General features: G+C 34.0%; 1 protein-coding gene across 5 annotated transcripts in view; it reads left to right on the top strand.

Moving 5' to 3' along the window:
- LOC127867749 (TRAF3-interacting protein 1-like) overlaps positions 1 to 22,226 on the top strand; it is a 35,472-nt gene that overhangs the window by 7,886 nt on the left and 5,360 nt on the right. The window contains exons 5-14 of one of the 5 annotated variants that reach the window (XM_052409108.1): positions 4,040 to 4,183; positions 7,316 to 7,594; positions 8,988 to 10,268; positions 11,194 to 11,262; positions 11,752 to 11,815; positions 13,339 to 13,359; positions 15,155 to 15,178; positions 18,607 to 18,655; positions 19,229 to 19,309; positions 20,662 to 20,773. In XM_052409108.1, coding sequence (XP_052265068.1) covers positions 4,040 to 4,183; positions 7,316 to 7,594; positions 8,988 to 10,268; positions 11,194 to 11,262; positions 11,752 to 11,815; positions 13,339 to 13,359; positions 15,155 to 15,178; positions 18,607 to 18,655; positions 19,229 to 19,309; positions 20,662 to 20,773 — 2,124 coding nt within the window. The remainder of the gene's footprint in view (positions 1 to 4,039; positions 4,184 to 7,315; positions 7,595 to 8,987; positions 10,269 to 11,193; positions 11,263 to 11,751; positions 11,816 to 13,338; positions 13,360 to 15,154; positions 15,179 to 18,606; positions 18,656 to 19,228; positions 19,310 to 20,661; positions 20,774 to 22,226) is intronic. The other 4 variants (XM_052409109.1, XM_052409111.1, XM_052409110.1 and 1 more) reach the window with 4 other exon arrangements.

Here is a 22,226-nt window from a genome sequence, read left to right as displayed (position 1 = left end):
CTCAAAAAAATAAAAATAAAATAAACATCTTATTAATTACCGCACCCCACATTATACCCCCCCCCACCCCCACCCCAAAAAAAAAATAACAATAAATATTTTTTAAACATCTAATAAATTACCACACACCACATTATACCCCCTCTCACCCCCCCCCCCCCTACCCCCCCCCCCCCAAAAAAAAAACAATTTTTTTTTTTAAACATCTTATTACTTACCACACCCCACATTATACCCCCCTTTTACTCCCTCCTTGATCATGACAGGCAGATGACCTATTGATTTTCAGATCAATAGGTCAAAGGTCAAGGTCACAGTGACTCGAAATAGTACAATGGTTTCCGGATGATAACTTACATTAGGTTAAAGGTCAAGGTCACAGTGACAAGAAACGTATTCACACAATGGCTGCCACTACAACTGACAGCCCATATTGGGGGCATGCATGTTTTACAAACAGCCCTTGTTAACTTCTTATGGGATGGTGAACCCGAGCAAAAATAAAACGCAGCAAAATAATAATGAATTATACAAATGGAGGCCTTAAATTAACAGACATTAAAATGTTCCTAAATTCTATAAAGGGATCATGGGTTAAACGACTGCTTACAGAAAATAAACGTATGTGGAAGTGTATATATGATACAATCTTACAGAAATATGGGGGAGAATTACTATTTGAATCAAATTTACAAACTAAAGATATTTAATGTGTATGTTAAGACAATGAATTGTTAAATAACATAATTCAAGGATGGAATACATGTAAAAATTGCTATAAACAAAACTTCAGCAAACATATTATATGGAATAATAGTAAAATAAAAATTGAAAATAAAACTTTGTACTGGAAAGATTGGCACAACAATGGAATTGTATTTGTCGATCAGTTAATTGACTTTCATGTGAAGAAATTTTATAGCTTTACTGATTTCAAATATATCTTTAATGCATCAGACAATGACCTTCTTAAATACAATAGTCTTATAAATAACATACCTAAAGACATATTGGAACTTGTAGACGAGCTTTTTCTAACAGGATCAAGGAAAAAATCATTACTAGATATAATCAAAACTTCGTACCAACCAAATACATTTTTATACAATCTTCAGCTATCTGAAATAAAAAATACAAATTCGAATGCGGAAAATAGATGGCAAAATATTTTTCAAAATAAAGAGTTAAATTGGGCAAAGATATACACGCTAGTGTTCAAAACTTGTACGGACACAAATTTAAGATGCTTCCAATATAAATATATTATGCGTTTAACTGCTACAAATACATACCTCTTTCGGTGCAAACTAACGAACTCTAACTTATGTGATCTGTGCAATGAATACGATGAAGATATTGAACACTTGTTTTGGAAATGCTGGGTAGCACAACATTTATGGAACAGATTAGCGGACTACATGTATGATAAAGGCATTTTATTATATTTTAACTACGAATTAATTTGTTTTGGACAGATGGAATATTATAAAAACATGCAAACAATTAATTTCTTCATTTATTTAATGAAATATTATATATTTAAATTGAAAAAAATGCACCAACCATATGATTTCAACAATTTCCTTACATTCCTAAAATTACGCTTTGATATAGAACAAGAAATAGCCATAAAAACCGATAATCTCGAACAATTTAATACAATTTATCAGAGATTACTTGACGGTCAGTTTTGAGCTTCCAGCTTCTCCTTTTTTTTTATTTCTTTCTTACTTTTTACTTTCTTTTGTTTACTCTTCATATTGCAAAAAGACATAAATAATAACCTATGGTTAAACCACAATTATCACTATTTTTCCATGCGGAGTGGGTATATTTTGAAGAAAAAAATATTTAAAAAAAAACAACATTCTATTGTACGTGCATATGCACCCATAACTGTATTGTTATCTTCTTGAAGGAAAAAATGTTTGCAATGTATGTACATGTATAATGTTTGTTTTTTAGTTATATGAAATAAAAAACAAAAAAAACAAAGTGTCATAAAAAACAAAATAGTATCATTTAAGTAATATTTTGAACTTAGTTTTTATAGATACACTATATACAGCAAAAATACAAAGAAATAGAGAGATTTACTGTTACTTTTATTAAATAAAAATAAAAACGCAACATGCATGATTCGTATTTTCAGCAGTAAATCACCCTATTTAGCCATAACGTTGTTTTAATTTTAAAAATTGAAGAATGTGCATAAAAATTGCGACATATTTAACAATAAACATACATGTAGCTTATATGCTATATAAAATCAAAATACGTTAGAAAATAAAGTATGCAATGTTGGCAGGATTGGAACCTGTGCGGGAAGATCCCAAAAGATTCTTAGTCTATTGCCCTTACCACTTGGCCATGACAACTTCACATTCGCAAAAGCTTAAATTAGATATAAATAAGTAAACAGTAAAAAAGGCTCTGCAATCTTTGAAGAAATTGCGAAATCATATTTTTCAGATGATTTTTGGATCAAAGTCAATATTTATTGTGAAAATACTGTACCGGTATTATAAAGGAATTACATAAACATATATCAAAATTCGAAGTTTGAAAAAAATAAAATGCATCTCTCGGAAATAACCGATCATTAAAGATCGGCAATGATCATAAAATAAAACGCGGGAAATCATTACGGGTGCGCTACCTTAAATATGCTTTGTATTAATAGTAGAGTATATACAGCCAATACAGTAAATTAACTCCAAAAATCATGGTAAATTTTTAGATATATTCTTAAAGATTGCTTTAAAAATTAAAATTAAAGGAGGCATATTTTATTTTTATGCCCTTAAAGGAGGAGCACTGTCTGTCCATCTGTCTGTCCATCACACTTTGCGTTTAGGTTTCGGAAAATGCTCATAACTTCTATGTCGCTTCAGATGTAACATTCATATTTGGTATGCATGTGTATATGGACAATGCCTTTCCATAGGCACACAAATTTTGACCCCTTTGACCTTGAACTTAGGAACCGCGTTTTGGTTTCGAAAAATGCTCATAACTTCTATCAAAGCGTTTATCGCGGAGCATATGTCATCCTATGGAGACAGCTCTTGTTATAGAATATTATTTCTTTTTCAGTACAATTCCTTTATAGCTTATTTTCCTTTAATATAGATGTCGTCACCATGAAAAGAAAACCATATTATGTCTGTTGTTTAATAGATTTATGGCCCTTTGTTTATTTATTTTAAATCAGTTGCATACATGTAGCATTATTTAAATCCACCATATTTCTTGAAATAAAACATACTTCGTACCATCAATGTCTGAACCAGGAAATGTATCAGGGACTAACACCCATAACTCTGTCTTTCATCATGACAAATTTTGGCATGTTTTGAACTTTGTCCTCATTTTTGATGCCAGACATTTAAATTTGGTAATAAAGATGACATTTTTCATGCATTTCTTTATATCTATTTCACAGGATCGTTTAGAGAAAGTGTTTATAGCAGCATGTGTCACCTAAAAGTGGCAGCATTTGCTGACTCTTTAACTTAAAAAAGGTGGTGTTGACACTTTTGTTGTTCCTTAGAAAACAAGAAAAACTTTGCAAATAATTGCAAATAAAACTTGTAATTTGCATCAAGGAGTGCTATGGACACTATTGAAAACTGAAGTGTAGCGTTTGAAGACTTCTCAAAATGTGCAGGTATTTGTGGGAGTTTGAATCCTGTCTGGAGTATCAATTAAACGAGCCCCAATCTGGGAAAACTCTTCTCAATGCATGTGCATTTACACATGCGTATGAGAGACACTTTCCTCTTTTATGGAATTTGAAAGGAAGTGTCTTCAAAACATAAATCCAGTTCAGGCGAAAACCATTGTCCCTTATTAGCCTTTTTGGAGTGCACGAGCTAATCTGGGATGACACTTTGCATTATGTCCTTTGTGTCCAGAACAAGGCTCAAATCAAGCTTTCTTGTGATGGATATTACATGTTTTATTTCAGCTCCGACTTAGCATGAGCATTTTTATATGCACAAGTATTCATAGTTTGGTACGCTGTATTTTCACCTAGGTTGACAATGACAGTGTAGTTGATGCAGTCAATAACAAGGGAGGTAAGCCGTCCAGTTCAAAAGAAGAAAAAAAGGAAGAAAAAGAGGCAACACCAAAGGAACCAGAGCGACAAAAAAGCAGTGATAGGCAGAAAAAAGATGATGTAAGCTTTATAAAAAAAATCCATACATTAAGATGTGTAACTAAACAATACATTGTTTGTCAAGTCCTCCAGCAGCAAGCTCGATATAGCTGAAACCATAATGTTGCCATGCATGTGAGTGTGTCCTTCAATTATTATGGAAGTTTTAAAATCACTTCCCAATGATTTTCACCATGTGGGGTTGTTGGGTCACTTGATAGACGGATGTCTGAAGCTCATGTCCTGGCAATACTTATAAGTCAAGTTTGGCAATTCCACAGAAGAAATTCCCAATAAGTTAGTACATTCAACAGGAGGGACATATTTTAAGAAGTATTAACAGACAGGTTCATGATATGCAATTGACCAGTCGCCAACTCCGCCCACATTTTGTCGATCAGCCAATCAGATATCGATTTTTCACACACCCCTCAGCAACGCTTATCTGGCCGCCATTTTGTCCGACAAACAAAGCGTGTTGTACATATGGAATGGACGTAATTTTTAAGAGTTTACACAGATTTTATATTAAATGCATGATCATTACTGTTCGATCATTATTCAAAATTGTAGGTGCTATACATACTTTATAAAAGGTTATTATTTTATCTTTATTTCTTGAACATATGAACGAGTAATGAGAAAACAAACACAATAAATAGTTTAACCACACCAGGTGTGTGTTCTATAAAACGTGTTATACCGTTTGATGCACAATATTATTAAGCAGTTTGGGCAACGTAATAATTGCCACACGTGCTTATTAATCTCAGCGTAATTGTCGATGATTAATAAATAACAGTATGTTGCGTGGATCTCAGAATGAAGGAACATTAAGGCATTGTAAGGTACTGTACACAAGAAAAGAAAACTTTTTGATTACTTAAATGATTTCCAATTATATATTTATTTTCTGTGGAGCATAAACAAGGGAAATCATTATAAATTGTTTACTTAAATATTGTTTTAACTAAAGTAAAAACAACAAAAAGGTGATTTCAACGCGGCTTAGCCAGCTTAAAGCGACTTCAAGTGTAAAATGTACGGCTTATAATACAACAACAACATTTCTTATACAACATATATTGATACGGGGAGAAATGTGAAAATTGCAATTAACATATAAGGGCCATCTTGTAATAAGTAAGCAAATGCATAATATGCTAAATGTATTCAATTCGAATGTTTGTGAACAGCACCGTAATACCAACACTTCATTTTTTGATAGTGAAATGTAACAGGTTCGCATTAAAAATAAATGAAATAAAATGCATATTAGACTATTTGTTAATGAAACCACGAAATTAGGCCTGTATTAAATTATGGTTACAATCAAAATTTAATTTATATCTAAAAAAAAATCGGTGTCTTTTTAAAAATAACACAATAAAACAAAAATCTAAACATTTTTAATAAACAAAAAACCCATCATGATATGGATATGTCATTACCATTTAATAAAAATATTTTCAAAATTATTTATGAATAGCCACCGGGTTTACTGTCAGACGGTTGAATACAAGTTCAAAATCAATATGAAATAAATGCTCATTTTTACAACGGATTTTTCATCAACTCCCTATATAATATGTATAAGAATCGTTTCTGATAGTCAGTCTGCCGTTTACTCATTTAATTTGATAACGCCATTTCTCTCTAAAGTTTTTATGATTGTATTAACGTTTTACAAAGCAGTTTAGTTTAGTGTGCGGCTTTAATAATTTATATTATAGAAAATAGCATAATACATCATTACAAATATAGAATTTCCCTCACGTAATCCGCTATAATTGCGATCTGCTTGTCGGAGTTTTCTAATCACTAGACCACGTGACTATGTGGGCGGAGCGATCGATAATTTGGCGACTGGTCAATTGTAAGATTGATAAGAAATTGGTAAATTTCAAATTATAAAATGTCATATCATAGCAATTGAGTGATCAACACTTGATTAAATGAGTCATCAAAGTCTTCTGCAATGCATCACATTCTTTCAGAAATTTCTATGTAGCTAATTGTGCTTTTTGTATGATGTAACTTTTCAAGACTGTACCTCAGAAACCATACAACATTTCAACATGACACTTCATGGATGTATTGATATCAATAAGGAGGAGTGCCGTGCTTAAGAACCATATCCCTACACTTTCTTAAATAAGAGTTTTGCCTTTTTTGTGTATGATGTTACTTTTCAAGACTATATCTCCGATACTATACAAGATTTCAACATGAAACTTGATGGGTGTATTGATATCAATGAGGAGAATTGCCTTGAACAAGAACCATAACCCTACACTTTCATAAATAAGAGTTATAGCCTTTTGTTATTTTTAGCGAGGTTGTTTTTTGAGAAAACCTGAGGTATTGTCATAGCCTGCTCGTCGTCTGCCGTCCGCCGGCGTTGTGGTAAAACCTTTACATTGGCTCTAAAATCAAAGTGCTTCCTGATACAACTTTGAAACTTCATATATAGAAGCACCTTGATGAGTTCTACACGCCACACCCATTTTGGGTCACTAGGTCAAAGGTCAAGGTCACTGACCTCTAAAAAAAGAAAATTTAACAAGCTTTCGCAGCCGAGCGCGGCACCCGTTATGCGGTGCTCTTGTTGTATGATGTAACTTTTCAGGGCTATATCTCAGATTCACTAAAAGATTTCAACATTAAACTATATGAGTGTATGTCAATGCGGAGAATAGCAATACACAAAAACAATTACCCTTCACTTGAGATTGTGTTTCGGATCAGTTGGGTCAAGAAAAAAGTCACTGTTAACTTTAAATAAACTTCCTCTCAATAACTTGAGTTTAAGTGGAGGTATTGCACTGAAATTGTGTGTTTAGGTAGGTAAAAAGCCTACCTAGCTTGACGACCTATCACTTATATATTAATTGAATTAAAAACTGATATTTTAAAAATCTCGTTTTGTGGCATTGCCATGTGTTTTGTTAAATGTTTAAAATATCAATTGTAGTTTTGACAATGAGCTAAATAGACAAACACCTCTCAGCTTGAAATCTTTGGTAAAGATCATGACCTGTTAGATGTGGCAAATCATGTTCTTCTTGTGTCAGATCATCTTGAATCTGATACATCGGGAACCTTGCCACAAATTTCTTAGCGTTCATTTGTTTCTTAAATTGTTGTCAAAAGGCTCCACAGGAAAAGAGGAGTCGGGACCGTGCAGATGAGCGTAATAAAGATCGTGATGATAAAAGACGGGACAAAGATGACAAGCAAAGGGATCGTGATGATAAACGTCGTGGTTCTGAGGATAAACATAAGGATCGTGACGATAAACCCAAGGAACGTGATGCAAAACCAAAGGACCGTGATGATAAACAAAAAGAACGGGATGATAAACAGAAAGACCGTGATGATAAAAGCATGGACAGGGAACGAGAAAGCAGACAGAAGTCGGGTCGCTCGCGGGTAAGTTTTCATAGGTAATAATAGGTAATGTCCAATCTAAAAAAAGATCTATGCTAACACAAACTATGTAATCAGAAAGAAAATCTTAAATATCAAGTGACAAATCATTGTTTTGAATACTGATAAATTTTTAATTAAGGTAATACAAATTTCTTGCTTTTTTGCTGCCTATTGGATACTTTCTTCATTGCACGTGATGTGTTATCAAAGTTTCATTTAGTTTTTGTGTACATGCAAGTTCAATTTATATTGTCATTAATGTATTTATTTGACATGAATCATGCATGACCTTGTTTGAAAAAAATGTATTTTTGATGCTACATGTAGCATATGTAAAATATTGCCTATAAAGGTCTTGTTCTACTGAACAATACTTTTAAGATGTTACTTAAATATAGGATCTTGCATCAGTGGTTGTTTTGAATTGAATTTTTTAAACGAGTCATCTTAATGAAGTTAAAAATGAGGCTTGCCGAGTTTTTGTTTTTACGACGAGTTTAATAAATTCAATACAAAATGACCACGAATCTAAGATTCTATTAATAACATGACCAACAAATTTTCTTTTTATTTTATGCTCTTTCACCGTTTATTCACATTGTAAAAGAGTTTAACTTTAGAAATTCGCTGGAATAATGACGTCATTTTGTCACAAAAATGACGTCATTTCACAGTTATATAACTTGTGTAATAACACCAGTGTAATAAACAAAATTGAGCATTACGTTATTTCACTCCTGGAGTGAAGGTCATGTTATAAAGGTCATCTAATGCACACAGGCATGAGGGTTGTCCAGAATGTGTGATCATAGTCTGATTTATTGACACACTTTGTACTATACTTGATTATATAATGTATTTTCTTTTCTTGAACAACAATATTTTGTTTCACAAAAAATGTAAAACTAGTTCATATGTATATTGATTCACAGAAAAAGTACAGTTCTTTGAGTATAAACACGTCAATTGCTTCATAGCAATTCAGTAATCAACATTACTATAAAGACTTAGGTGGCTAGCAAGGAATGTTAGAAATGTTTGTTACCAACTGAATTGTAAGTTTTATTTCATGAACATATCACTGTATGATGTTGGTTCTAAGACACTGAAGTGTTTAATCATTGATTGACTGATCAAATTTCTACATTGGTGGTGCCTTGGGTCTAACTTAGGGTGCAACACACCTTTGCATTAAACTCCCTATCAACATTATATCAGTGAGATTTATACACATGTTACTTAATATTTAGAATATTTCAAAGTGCATACATATCTTATAGATTTCATTACATTGATTCATGATTACAATATATTATCAGAGTCTGTATGAACTTTCCAGACAGACTTTGTTATTAATATAATTGAGAAAAATTGTGATCAGCAAATATTTCAGCCAACGGAAGAAGAACTCATTGATTTGGAGCACAAAATATCAAAAAATCTAAATGATATTGACTCTGACATATTATTGTCTAATGAATTTGATGAATCTATGGACATTGGCGATGCCACATTTGCGGTCGAAAATCCTAAGCAAGTGTTCGCAGACGACGAAACTCCACTTAGACCCATTCCAAGAAAGTTTTCTACATATAACCAGCTTGTACAAGATACCAATCTGGCTGAAATTTCTGGTAGTGAAAACAATAAAGTTGTTCATGAACCAATTAATATTCCGGATGAAAATTTTGAAATTCCTGACAATCCTGTTGAAGATGTAAATATTAAAAAAGGGAAAAAAAGTGCAAGGCCGAAGGGTGCACGGAGAAGGAAGAGGAAAAATGATGAGTTTGTTAATACAGTGGTTATACCTCAAGTCACTGATGATACAAACACACCTTATGTATCAGCAACAAATTCCCCTGTTCCAGTAGCAGATGATATTGCAATACCTAGCGTTGAATCAAAATCAGGGAACAGTATTTATAATCCAGAACAAAGCAAAAGTGCTGAGTCTCCTGTAGAATTGGAATCGGATGATGTTGGTTTCAAGGAAGCAAAGAATAAGGGCCCACTGACTAGCACACCAAAGGGGTCACCTGTTTCCCCAAAAAGGAAAGGCCCAAAAACTGTCAAGAGTGCTGGAAGCCCAGCTGTCCGAAACTCGAGCTCGCCAGAAAGTCCTCAAAGTAAAACTAGCAAGCAAAACCGACCATCCAATCCCATCGTTAGGATGAGTCTTAAGAGAAGCAGCTTGGCAGATCAGAACAGAAGAACATTAATGGAGGTAGCACACAATAAAAAGAAACATGGTGCACGAAAGGTGAAGTCTTCAAGAAATCAAGACGATCTTGATGCAACCGTGGAATCCTTTGCACCAGAGGGGGACTATCAAAAAGTAAGAAAGAAGGGAAAGAGGTTAAGTGTTGATGATGATTTGAAGATTAAACACGATCTGCTGAATAATGTCAAAGACACAGATGAGAACTTAGCATCAGATCATGAGAAGAAGAAAGCTAGAGACAAGGTAAAGTACAGAAATGATGATTATGCCCATGATAAGATAAAAAATCGTAAAGGACCTAATGGGTTGGATTTGGAAACCCATTCCACTGAAGATGTTGATATGACTTCTGGTAAGGATCAAGACAGATATTTTGAGAAGAAACGCCCCCATGGCATAGAGGATAGACGGAAAAGAAGCAGCTTTATGTCCATACCTGAACAACTTAAGGTTTAAGACATGTTACATGTTGAATTTGGTTACTGGTTTCAAATATTATGCATGGTATTTGTGTTTCAGGTTTATTGTCTTGATGATTTGTTGTATGTTTTTTTGTGTGGTTTCAAGTTAGAACATTATGCATGCTGATTGTTGTATCCCTTTTCACAAAGTTTGATCGACTTTATGTTGGAGTCACAGTATCTGTCGATAGATTGGTTGGTTTGTCAGCCTGTCTTCATAAATATTACGAGTTTGCAGACCAAACTACATCATATATGAAGCAATTGAACTGAAACTTAAAATATGTTATCACCATGAAGTGTAGATGTGTAAGACACCTTTTTCAAGATCAATTATCCACATGTTCCTTGATTGTAAGACTTTTCATGTAGCCATTTTTATTTCAGAAGGATTGTATGTTCTAAGTTTGTGGAGCAAAGTACTTCAACATTTCTTTAGGGATCGAAGTGAAACTTAAAATATGTCATCACCATGAAGTGAAGATATGCGAAACACCTTTTTCATGCCAAGTGACTCACATTTTTCTGAGTTATGATTATGATATATGATTCCTAATTTTATATTGAAATCAGCCTGCATTAATATTTTCATAAATGCAAAGCAATATTGTATTATTAAGTGAGGATAATATAACAGTACATAATATGTCATGTTTATAATAATTTATCTAAAAGGATAATTTTGATTGTTTAATTAATGTACCTCGCTGGATATATTAGAAAAAAGTGGAGAACAAAACTGGGCATGTTGTTTATTACTTTTACAATACCAAACAGAATAGTTTATTTTGACATGTAAAGCTTATGTTTATTAATAAATAATACAATAACAGCATGCGTTTGAAGAAAATACAACTCATAAATCATTTCAATACATAGCTGTATTGTAAAATTTGCTCAATTTATGTCCCCAGCGACGTGAAGAAGATGGCAAGGAGAATGATGCCCCCAAGGAATCCATGGTGAACGGGGATGTCAAGGCTGTAAGTCACACATATCAGGGTTCATAGTATGGTTGTTAACCCTTTCCCACTCAGAAACAAGTGAAAATGGCTATGTGCAAACAGCATTAAACCAAAACAGCCTGCGAGTAACTCGCAGTCTTTTCATGTTGTATACTGTTTGCTTCTCATCAGTATCTAATGGTTGGAAATGAAGCTTTTAAAACTTTAATACAGTAAGAAAGGTCTTTAACTTTCTAAGGGACTTAAAATGCTTAAAAATGAGTATTTAAGTGGTTAAGGGTAAAATATTTTTTGTTCTTCTTTATATTTTAAACTTTAAATAAGTTTGTTAAATGTGCAAAGACATTGAACATTTCTGTGTTGACAAGCCTAGAGGGGCAGTATAAGGAAGGTAAAAAGGTGATTTTAGCTCTGAATCTTTCCCATCATTTTGACTAATTTTCTTGTTGTCATTTTTCAATGTTGTTACTGGTGTTTCATGATAAGGGTTACAAAATGTATTGGCAGGGAGAGACACCTAGCAAAGTGCAAAGACCTACATCTGCAAAAGGGTCTCGACGACGAATGGAAGGTGAGTTAACCTTTCACTTAGGCCTCGTTCAAAGAAAACTAGGCTGAATGCATTCGCATAGATTGTCATCTGAATAAGCTTGTGCAGTCCTCACAGGCTAATCAGTGACGACACTTGATGATTTTAAGGTGTGTTTTTTTAAGGCAATCCCTTCTAATTAAAAATCCAGTCTAATCTTTACACATGCACATGCATTAATCCCAGGTTTCCAAGAACAAGGCTCAATTTGGCCTCTGTGCCAAACATTTTATGTCATGGTTGCTTTCTGAAGTTTGTTTCATTTCATTTCTGCTTTGCCAGGGAATGTTTACAATGTTTACTAACTTTCGCTTCACTTACTGATTCTGCTGATACAGTTTTACCGAGTATATACGTGTATGCTATACCTGCAAATAAATAAGGAAAATTAAGATTTCATGAAGATTAATGTCATATAAAAAATTGACTTTTCTGCTAACAGACTATTGTACTTTTTACCTCAGTAAAGTGTGAATAATAAACATAGTGATAATTCCATCCTTCTTTTGTACTCATGGTAACACTGAAGATGTCTCACAAAGGAATATATTTTGCAAATTGAGGGAGCATATTTTTAATTATCCCGCAAAGCTGGCAAATTTTGCACTATTTTTGATGCCAAACTTAAATACCTTTCACAATTTTAATTTTATAAAGTTATGTTCATCCAATAGTTTTACACCTTGCATGCTACCATTTCATTTTTATGTAAGCACAGATGTGGATATAAATATAATTGTTTTATAATTCACCATGATTTGCATGTATGTTTTTTATACTGATATAAATGTGTAAAAAAAAAGTTTAAAACATAAGTTTAGGTATGGCCAGAAAATGTTTGGGTATTTGTGAAATTGTTATCTTGTTGGGCCAGTTTTCTCACTTGGTAGAGAGCTGGACTATAAATCTGAGAATGGCTGGTTTGATCCTAGGCCCTGCCACATAACTTGTGTGGACCGCTGATTGGCCTTGAAATACTTCTACAGCCATTTTCCTCCCTGCTGCTGTTTCAAGTTGGGCAGTATTCAGTTACTGTTATAATTATGTGCACTTAGTACTGAGAAACAAGCTGGCCCGCAAAAATTTGAGTTGGATGACTGACTTAAATACAGGTAGTGTTAAACAGCAAAAAAAGTTCTTTAGTTTTTTTTAAGTTAAGCAACTTTTTTATTTAAGATGCAGTTAGTATTGTTAATGCACACTTAAAATATTGGGATATCATTGTATATATGTTGTTAAGTAAGATATACTTTTGATAAGTGAAGGTACATATAACAATCAGTTCTATAATTAGACTCCATATTAACTTTCAGATGTAAAATACTAAGAATGGCTTGTGTGTAACCATAGAAAAAAATAGCAGAATACTTGTCTAGTTTGTTTAAGTAGCAAAGGTCATTTGACCCAGAATTGTTTAAACCTCCAACCTACTAAAGTATATCTTCTTGTCAAGCATACATGTAGCACGTAGATATTAGCTCTATAAATAGACATTAAATTTTCAGCTCCCGTGACTTTTACAGGAGGTAACATTTCGTTTCTAGTGTCAATAAACAACACCATTTCTGATGTGATATCATCGTGTGAAAACTACAGTGTGGACATATGCCTAATCTATTTTTTGTCAGTGTCTTCGCACAAATGCTAATATTTTTCTCAGTACTGCCTTATTCATACACATTTTGATGTATCTTCTCTGCAACACTATACAACTGCCTTAATCTCTAACGAGCCTATTCATTATTCTTGAATCTTTTTTAATGTCCAAACCTGTTCAGTATTTGTTCAATACAACAATTGTCTCGGTTAGTTTCATTATGAGGGACATTAATTTTAAGGAACTTTTCTTGTGTCCTCTGAAATGAGCCAAACAATTCAAAAATTGGGTCTTATGCAATATGTGGCAAGCGTAGCTTCAGACCAGCCTGCGCAGTCACACAGTCTGGTCAGAAGCTTACCGTGTGTGCTTTTAAGTCAGGCAAGGCTTGTAGTGTCATCTCATTATTTTCTAGTCTTCAAATCTGAAAGATGTTGTTTTTGGATGTGCAGTGTGCATGCACTGAATGTGACCTCCAGCGTTCTGGCTTTTATATCTCAGACTTCTAGTGGAGCATTTATAAAGACAACTGTGGCTTCTAGTTACACATTTATGAACATGAAAAAATGTTTGTGATTCTTAAAAAACATTGCTGCCATTCAATGGGGCAGTTTTCCGCAATATATCTAATTGTGAAAACTTGTAAACACTACCTGCTCATAACAGTTTAGTTTCTTGGGGTCTCAGGTGAGGGCCTAAGGTCCTTCTGTCCATTTGTCAATAATGTCTCTCGTTGAAATTATGTTTTTGTGCTGGTAATTATCAATTGTTTGAACATTCACAACAATAAATCGCCATTTCAGAACAGTATTGGTAATAGTAAAAATTGAAAGGTGTTAATTATGTCTTGAACAGTTGCAGAATTAAAACAAGAAAAGATTCAATCATAATATTCTTAGACTACTCTTTGTTGGTCTGTGTCGTGAAATGTTTTGTACATATTATACATTCAAGTGTTGCTTCCAGTTTTATACATTCCATCAACTCTCAAACAGTCATGCTTATTACTAACATGTTCCTTTTTCTTATTTTTAGCGTTCAAACCGCAACCTTTTTACAGCATTTTGTCGGTAGATGTTTGCTAATGTTCTATGCCAAGTTTTATTTTAAATTTGCTGAATTTCTAGTTACACTTGCCACAAATACATGTAGAAGTGATATTGCACTTATTAATGCCTTACGTTATGGATTTATTTCAAATGTTATTCCAGTTATAGGTCTTTACAAAAATACAAATAATTAAAAATGGAAATCAGAAAATTACCAATAATGATTTAATAATAATCTAACATATCTATCACTTCTTCTCCAATTGCATGAAATGTATCCTAATTTACCATATAAATATGTAAAGATGTAAAATCTCTAATGTGTTTTCCTCTGACTATTTCTCATCATCAGACATTATTATGTGTAATGTAAACATCTTTTTACGCTATATATGTATTGAATAAATTTAATCGACATTGGCCCAATAAAAGTTGCTGTCATAAATATGGACTTGGAGGGCTAGTTCCTCAAGATTTTAGACATATTGTTCAGACTTACCATCAATAATATATATACATTACATACATTCAAGTTTTACTTCAGAGTTCATATAACATTTACATTACAAGATAAGAAGCAACAGTTGGTCTAGGGGTATTTAATCGATCGATTTCAATTTAAATTGTACATAAACACTGCTTAACATTGTGGATACTTTTCTTATGATTTTACAGATGAATGTTTAAGCAGTGATGAAGGTAACATAGACACTATATATAACCTTAATATGATAATTATCTCTCTATGTTATATGTGTATAGTTTTTGTTACTTAGATTATATTTGGTGCAATATTATGGTTTAAATTTGTAAAATAGTAAATTTTTAATTATCAACTTGGAACATCTTTTATTGAATGTGTACATTTTCGGGCAGTACAAATTCAAACAATTATTGTATTCAACCCTCAAAGATAACTTGAAATGATCATAAAAAATGCACTCTTGCTTAATTATTGCTGTTCTTACAAGTATTTGTTATTTTTTTCTGAGCCAATAATAACTGCACCAATAACTGCATGTTGAATAGACTAACCAGGAGTTGTACATGTGTAATCCATAGCTTAGAATTCAGCCATCATTTATTCTGCTGGACACTGCAACACCCAAAGTTCAGCTTGACATATTCTAACCCTCAGCTAGTGGTGTTATAATTGAAATATCACTCTTACACATGAACTGCATGTTCCTTTTGGATTTTTCTTCTATACATTTCTATATGTAGATAACTTGGATAATAGTGAATCAGGGATCGACGAATCCACTCGCACACTCGTAATTACGAGTAGAAATCGGCTGTGGAAGAGTGAATATTCCGGCAGCGCTTGTCCTGCAGGGCGAGTGGCATTTCTGGCCGAACAGATTAAAATTTCAAGTTAAAACACATCTTTACCAAACAAAACAACGTTTAATCGGTGATTAAAAATTAACCTGATGTTGATTATTGCACACTGCGCTAAAATTAGTCCTGTTCCCATTTTCGCCGATACTGGTATGTTTTGTGAATGTATCCTATACAGTACCGTATACGGTCTTTTAATAATGCTTAAAATTCGTCTAAATTCTTCACATCTTTAGATTTAAAGAGTGGCTATGGGAAGTTTTAATGGACAAAAATGACAAAGAGAAAACTGCCTTGTGTATGCACAGAGGCTTGTTTGAGTTTAACAAAAGGCTTTTTTGACTCTCCAATATGCTTCTAAAGTGTAATCATAATGATTGTGACCATGAGGACAAAATGAAAAACAAACAATTTTAAAGTGTGTTAAAACAGTTTTAAACTTTATTGAAGCTCAGTTCTATATAATACCAATAGAAAATCACAATAAAACATATTGATTTATTACATTTTTTCAATAAATTGCAGGGCAAGTACATATTTCAGCAGGGCAAAGGAAAATTCTTAGCTACTCGCCCTGCAGGGCAAGTTGCTGGAAAAAAAATTGTCGACCCCTGTGAATAAACAAATGCTTTTTCAAATAATTTATTTGATGACAATTTTATTATGTCTGGTCATTCTTCATGTTTGCCATCAACCTTGTTCAACCTCCCTATCACCACCTTATTATCCTCATCAATTTTATTGCTTTATCTGTGAGTTTTTGAGTACAAAATTCAGGTGATTTTGGTCAAGATAATTAGTTTGTAATACTTTTGGATTTGTGTCATGTTCTTTTAATGTTTGTAATAAGTCTTTTCATTACTTCCATCCATTTAATTACATTTACTCGATAATGTTCAGAACTCCATGTATTGATATTGTCATTACTTTAATACTCTAATTTGATGCTTCACTGTCTTTCCTATGATGATGCTTGTTTTAATACTTTCCATTGACCTTTTTACATTTAGTGTGCAAAAAATGCTGACCAAAACGATTGAATGATAGTATTATATTGCTGAACAATTCATCTGTTATCTTTACCGTGTTCATTATTTCAAACTGCTTATATCTAAAACAGATAAACAGCTTATATCTACAACTGTTTAATTCAGCATTATTAGAAAATTTGTGTTGTTATTTATCCCAGGCCAAAATGATGGTCACTTACATATTAGCATACATTAACTACCATGGACTACCATGATAGTTCATGGTCATATAACAATGATATACCTTGGTAGACCACAATTTGTTACATGGCGCCATAGTTCAACATTGCAAACTACCATGGTCTATACCATTAAATACCTTGAGATAACATGGTTGACCAGGGTCACTAAAACCATGTCTACCATGTTAGACCATTTTAACTTAAACCATGGTCTACCATGTTCACTAAAACCATGATCTACCATGTTCACTTAAACTTTGGTCTACCATTTAAGTCGAGGTTCACTAAAACCATGATCTACCATGTTCACTTAAACTGTGCTGAACTATTTAAGTCAATGTTCACTAAACCCATGATATACCATGTTCACTAAAACTGTGGTCTACTATATAAGTCAATGTTCACTAAACCCATGATATACCATGTTCACTAAAACTGTGGTCTACTATATAAGTCAATGTTCACTAAAACCATGATCTTCCATGGTTCATGGTAAGTATTCAAACTGCCTATGAACCAAGCTTCTGTTCATTTTCAAATCAAAGTTATATTATATCAATATACCTTTCTTAGTAGTATTTTTCCTTCCCATATTTTCCATCTTGTCTTTAATTTCGTTAGACAACTTTGGAGAATTAAAAGGCTCTGATTTCCCTTTTTAGAAATATATAGCGGTATAAAATTTGACTGGTTTATGTCCATTGATAAAAAAGAGGGTTCAGTAATTTTAATCAAGTTGATCACAAGTTTGAACTTTATCTTTATATGTAATATATTCAGATGTCTAGATTTTGCAGCTTGTGTTTGTATTAATTATAGTGATGTATAAATTGAAAGGTAGTTTTGAAATGTAGATTTGTATACATGCTTTTTTTGGTGATGGAACATACAGTGCTTGATAACCTTGTACAGATTACTTACATGCAAGCATTGTATTGGTACATTATAACAATTCATAGAGATGCTTGCAGTCATGTCTATTTTTGTGTGAAGATGTTTGAGAACATTTGAAGTATGGTAGGAACACTACTGGTATAAATTTGAGTAAAATATTAGAGATCATGTGTATTTTGTTCAAGACTAAATCAGTTTTACATTCAGCTATTGTTAATAAAAAAATACATGATAAAAATGTTTAAATTCTTCCTTGACTTTCATCTGAAATTTGGCTTAAGAAAGGAAGGTTGTCTGTTACCTGTTTAAGTATGTGCAGTTTAATATTGTTATACCAGCTTATACAGGAAAATTGTGAGAAGGTTAACTGACGGTCATTATCAGACTTAAAAACTGTTAAAGATAAGAAAAAGCAAACTAACAATACACTATTGGCTTAAAAGTCTAATACAACTTACAAAATTGATACAATAAAAAGTAGGGGTCCTAATTTATGTGTTAAAAAATGTGGTGAACTTTTAGGTGATGCTACAATACTCTTTAAGTTAATATTCAGATCAATAAAATTCCTACATTTAAAATATGCATAGCTTGACTAGATTTTTCTGAAATTTGATTGCACTGATCGCTGATGACATTTGGAGATGTTTGTTCAGCCTTGACCTCACTATTGTTGCAGAAACAGGGCAAAAGATTGAGGATGATGACACACCAACACAGCCAGCAGGGTATGGAATTAACTGTTATATATATAACAAATGATAATTGTGTTCACTAAACATCGATTTGGGAGTCAGCCAATAAGGATTAATAGCTGCACATTAAAACAACTTGAAATGTTCCATTGTCGGGCCTGCTAGGTCAGTTGATAGTGCTGGACTACTGCTGGAAGATTACTGGCTTGATCCCTGGCCCAACCTCATAACTTGTGTGGGATTGGTCATGAAATGCTTTCTGAACCCATTCTCCCTTAACCCTTTCCCACTCTGAGGCAAAGTGAAAATGGCTATGTGCAAACAGCATAAAACCAGAACAGCCTGCGAGTAACTCCCAGTCTGTTCAGGTTTTATACTGTTTGCTGCTCATCAGCATCTAAGGGTTAGAAATGAAGCCTTTAAAACTTGAATTTAATAAGAAAGGTCTTTTATTAAATTTAACTTTCTAATGGACTACAAACACATCAAAATACGTATCTAAGTGGTACAGGGTTAACTCAGCTTCAAGTAGGGCAGTGGTTATTGGCATAAGTATGGCTTGATTGGTCATTATTACAAGTCTTAATAGTATGTGTGTATTTCTAGGAGGTTAGCGCGACCCAGCAGTGCTAGACCGGCTCCCCCGAAGCGGAAAGAAGATACGGTACAGCAGGAACCGGCCATGAGGTAAAGCTAAAATTAGCCCATGAGACTCTTTTTTTTTTTGTAACTTTTTGTTACATTAACCATTGTTAAAGTTTGGAGACAATGTTCTCTTTTTATGCCCTTGAAGGAGGTCATATAGTGATTGCACTGTCCGTCCGTCCGTCCGTCTGTCCGTCACACTTTGCGTTTAGGTTTCGAAAAATGCTCATAACTTCTATGTCCCTTGAGATATAAGCTTCATATTTGGTATGCATGTGTATATGGACAAGGCCTTTCCATACGCACAAAAATGTGTACCCCCTTGACCTTGAACTTAGGGTCCGTGTTAAGGTTTTGAAATCTGCATTTAGGTTTCAAAAATTGCTCATAACTTCTATGTCCCTTGAGATATTACCTTCATATTTGGTATGCATGTGTATATGGACAAGGCCTTTCCATATGCACACAAAGTTTTACCCCTGTGACCATGACCTTGAACTTGGGGTCCGCGTTTAGGTTTCGAAATCTGCGTTTAGGTTTCGAAAAATGCTCATAACTTTTATGTCCCTTGAGATTTAGCCTTCATATTTGGTGTGCATGTTTATATGGACAAGGCCTTTCCATACGCACACAAATGTTGACCCCTGTGACCTTGACCTTGAACTTAGGGTCTGCATTTAGGTTTCAAAATCTGCGTTTTGGTTTTGAAAAATGCTCATAACTTCTATGTCCCTTGATATATAACCTTCATATTTGGTATGCATGTGTATATGGACAAGGCCTTTCCATGCGCACAAAAAAAATTAATCCTGTAACCTTGACCTTGAACTTAGGGTCCGCGTTAAGGTTTATAAATCTGCGTTTGTTTCGAAAAATGCTCATAAGTGGTAAGCCCTGCAATATGTCCCTGTGTTACAGATTAGGCAGTGGTAAGCCCTGCAATATGTCCCTGTGTTACAGACTAGTCAGTGGTAAGCCCTGCAATATGTCCCTGTGTGTTACAGATTGGGCAGTGGTAAGCCCTGCAATATGTCCCTGTGTTACAGACTAGGCAGTGGTAAGCCCTGCAATATGTCCCTGTGTGTTACAGATTAGGCAGTGGTAGGTCCTGCAATATGTCCCTGTGTTACAGACTAGGCAGTGGTAAGCCCTGCAATATGTCCATGTGTGTTACAGATTAGGCAGTGGTAAGGCCTGCAACATGTCCATGTGTGTTACAGTTTAGGCAGTTTTAAGCCCTGCAATATGTCCTTGTGTGCTACAGATTAGGCAGTGGTTAGCCCTGCAATATGTCCCTGTGTGTTACAGATTAGGCAGTGGTAAGCCCTGCAATATGTCCCTGTGTTACAGGCTAGACAGTGGTAAGCCCTGCAATATGTCCCTGTGTGTTACAGATTAGGCAGTGGTAAGCCCCAGAACCTGATCCTGGATGATGGTAAGGACTCTGATGAGGACGAGACCTTTATAGTAGAGGAGGCTGCAGCACCACCCCCTGAACTGGAACAGGTGTGTGTGGTGTATCTGGTGTGGTTCAACAGGAACATAAGATCTGCCATATTATTAGTTTCAAAATAAGAAGATGAAAAGACAAAAATAGTTTAAAGCACCTCATATGTGCCTGTGTATAATTTAAATGGGACATACAAATTAATTGTTATTACATTTATAGGTATTTTTGCTTAAGCATGTACAAAACAAGACTTTATCGACACAGTATTCCTATGCTTTTCAAGGTTCTATGATCAGACCTGCATGCATTTTTTAGCTTACATGAGCACAATGTGTTGTTATGGTGAGCTTTTGTGATCACCTTTTGTCTGTCATGCTTTGTGTGTGGTGTGGCTTCAACATTTGCCTTGCTAATACTTTTATGGTCCGATCTTCATGAAATTTGGTCAGAAGATTTGTCCCAAGGATATCTTGGATTCGTCCCAAGGATATCTTGGAGGAGTTCAAAAATGGTTCCAGTTGCTTGAAAAACATGGCCGCCAGGGAGCGGGGCTTTTTTTCTTATATGGCTTTAGTAAAACCTTGTTAACTCTCTAGAGGCCACATTTATTGTCTGATCTTTATGGATCTTGGTCAGAACATTTGTTTTAATGATATCTCGTATGAGTTCGAAAATGGTTCTGGTCTGTTGAAAAAGCTGGCCACCAGGGGGCAGGGAGAATTAATCCTTATATGGCTATAGTAAAACCTTGTCAGCACTCTGAAAGTTACATTTATAGTTCATTCTTCATTAATCTTGGTCAGAACATTTGTTCTAATGATATCTTGTACAGGTCCGTTCTTTTTTATCTCAGGTGAGCAACTTTGAGACTTTCAGGCCCTCTTTTTTTCTTATGATATGAAGTTGTGCATGTGCAGTGTGTAGTAGCCTTTGGCAAAAAAAATATAAAAATTGTATTATGCACTGTTTTTGTATTTTGAGTACTCTTCAACTGGAGATGTAAATCTATTGCAGATTCATGTAAGTGAACATAAGTATAGTAGAAATCAGTTGGCTCGAATTCCGGATTGCTCAAACTTTTGTTGTCAGTCCCGGCGAGTTTGAGCGATTGGGTTTCGACTGTTATTACAGTAGAATATAAATTCTTACAATTTGAGGTATCAAATTGGGATTTTTGATATAAAAATATTATGAATAGTTATTTTTATATGTTAGTCTTGTAAGTATTTCTTTAAGTTGCTGAAAATCATATCTTTCTGTGAATGTTTCCAGTTTAAAGAGAAAGTCAATAAATCTTTACCCTATATCCTGGCATTTTCATTGGAGCCTCTTTTTCAGAACACTTAGCTTAATGCATATGTGTAAAGTGTCACATATTAAGCTGTATAGTCTGCACTGGCTAATCAGGGACAATATTTTCCACCTACACTGGATTTCTATAAAGAAGAGACTTCCAAAAAATGAAAATATCTTTTGAAGCTGAAAATTGTTCTTGAGTAGCCTGTGCTG

This window comes from Dreissena polymorpha, chromosome 2 (genome assembly GCF_020536995.1).
Source record: "Dreissena polymorpha isolate Duluth1 chromosome 2, UMN_Dpol_1.0, whole genome shotgun sequence".
NCBI classification, from domain to species: Eukaryota; Metazoa; Mollusca; class Bivalvia; order Myida; family Dreissenidae; genus Dreissena; species Dreissena polymorpha.
This window is presented reverse-complemented; position numbering and strand designations above follow the sequence as displayed.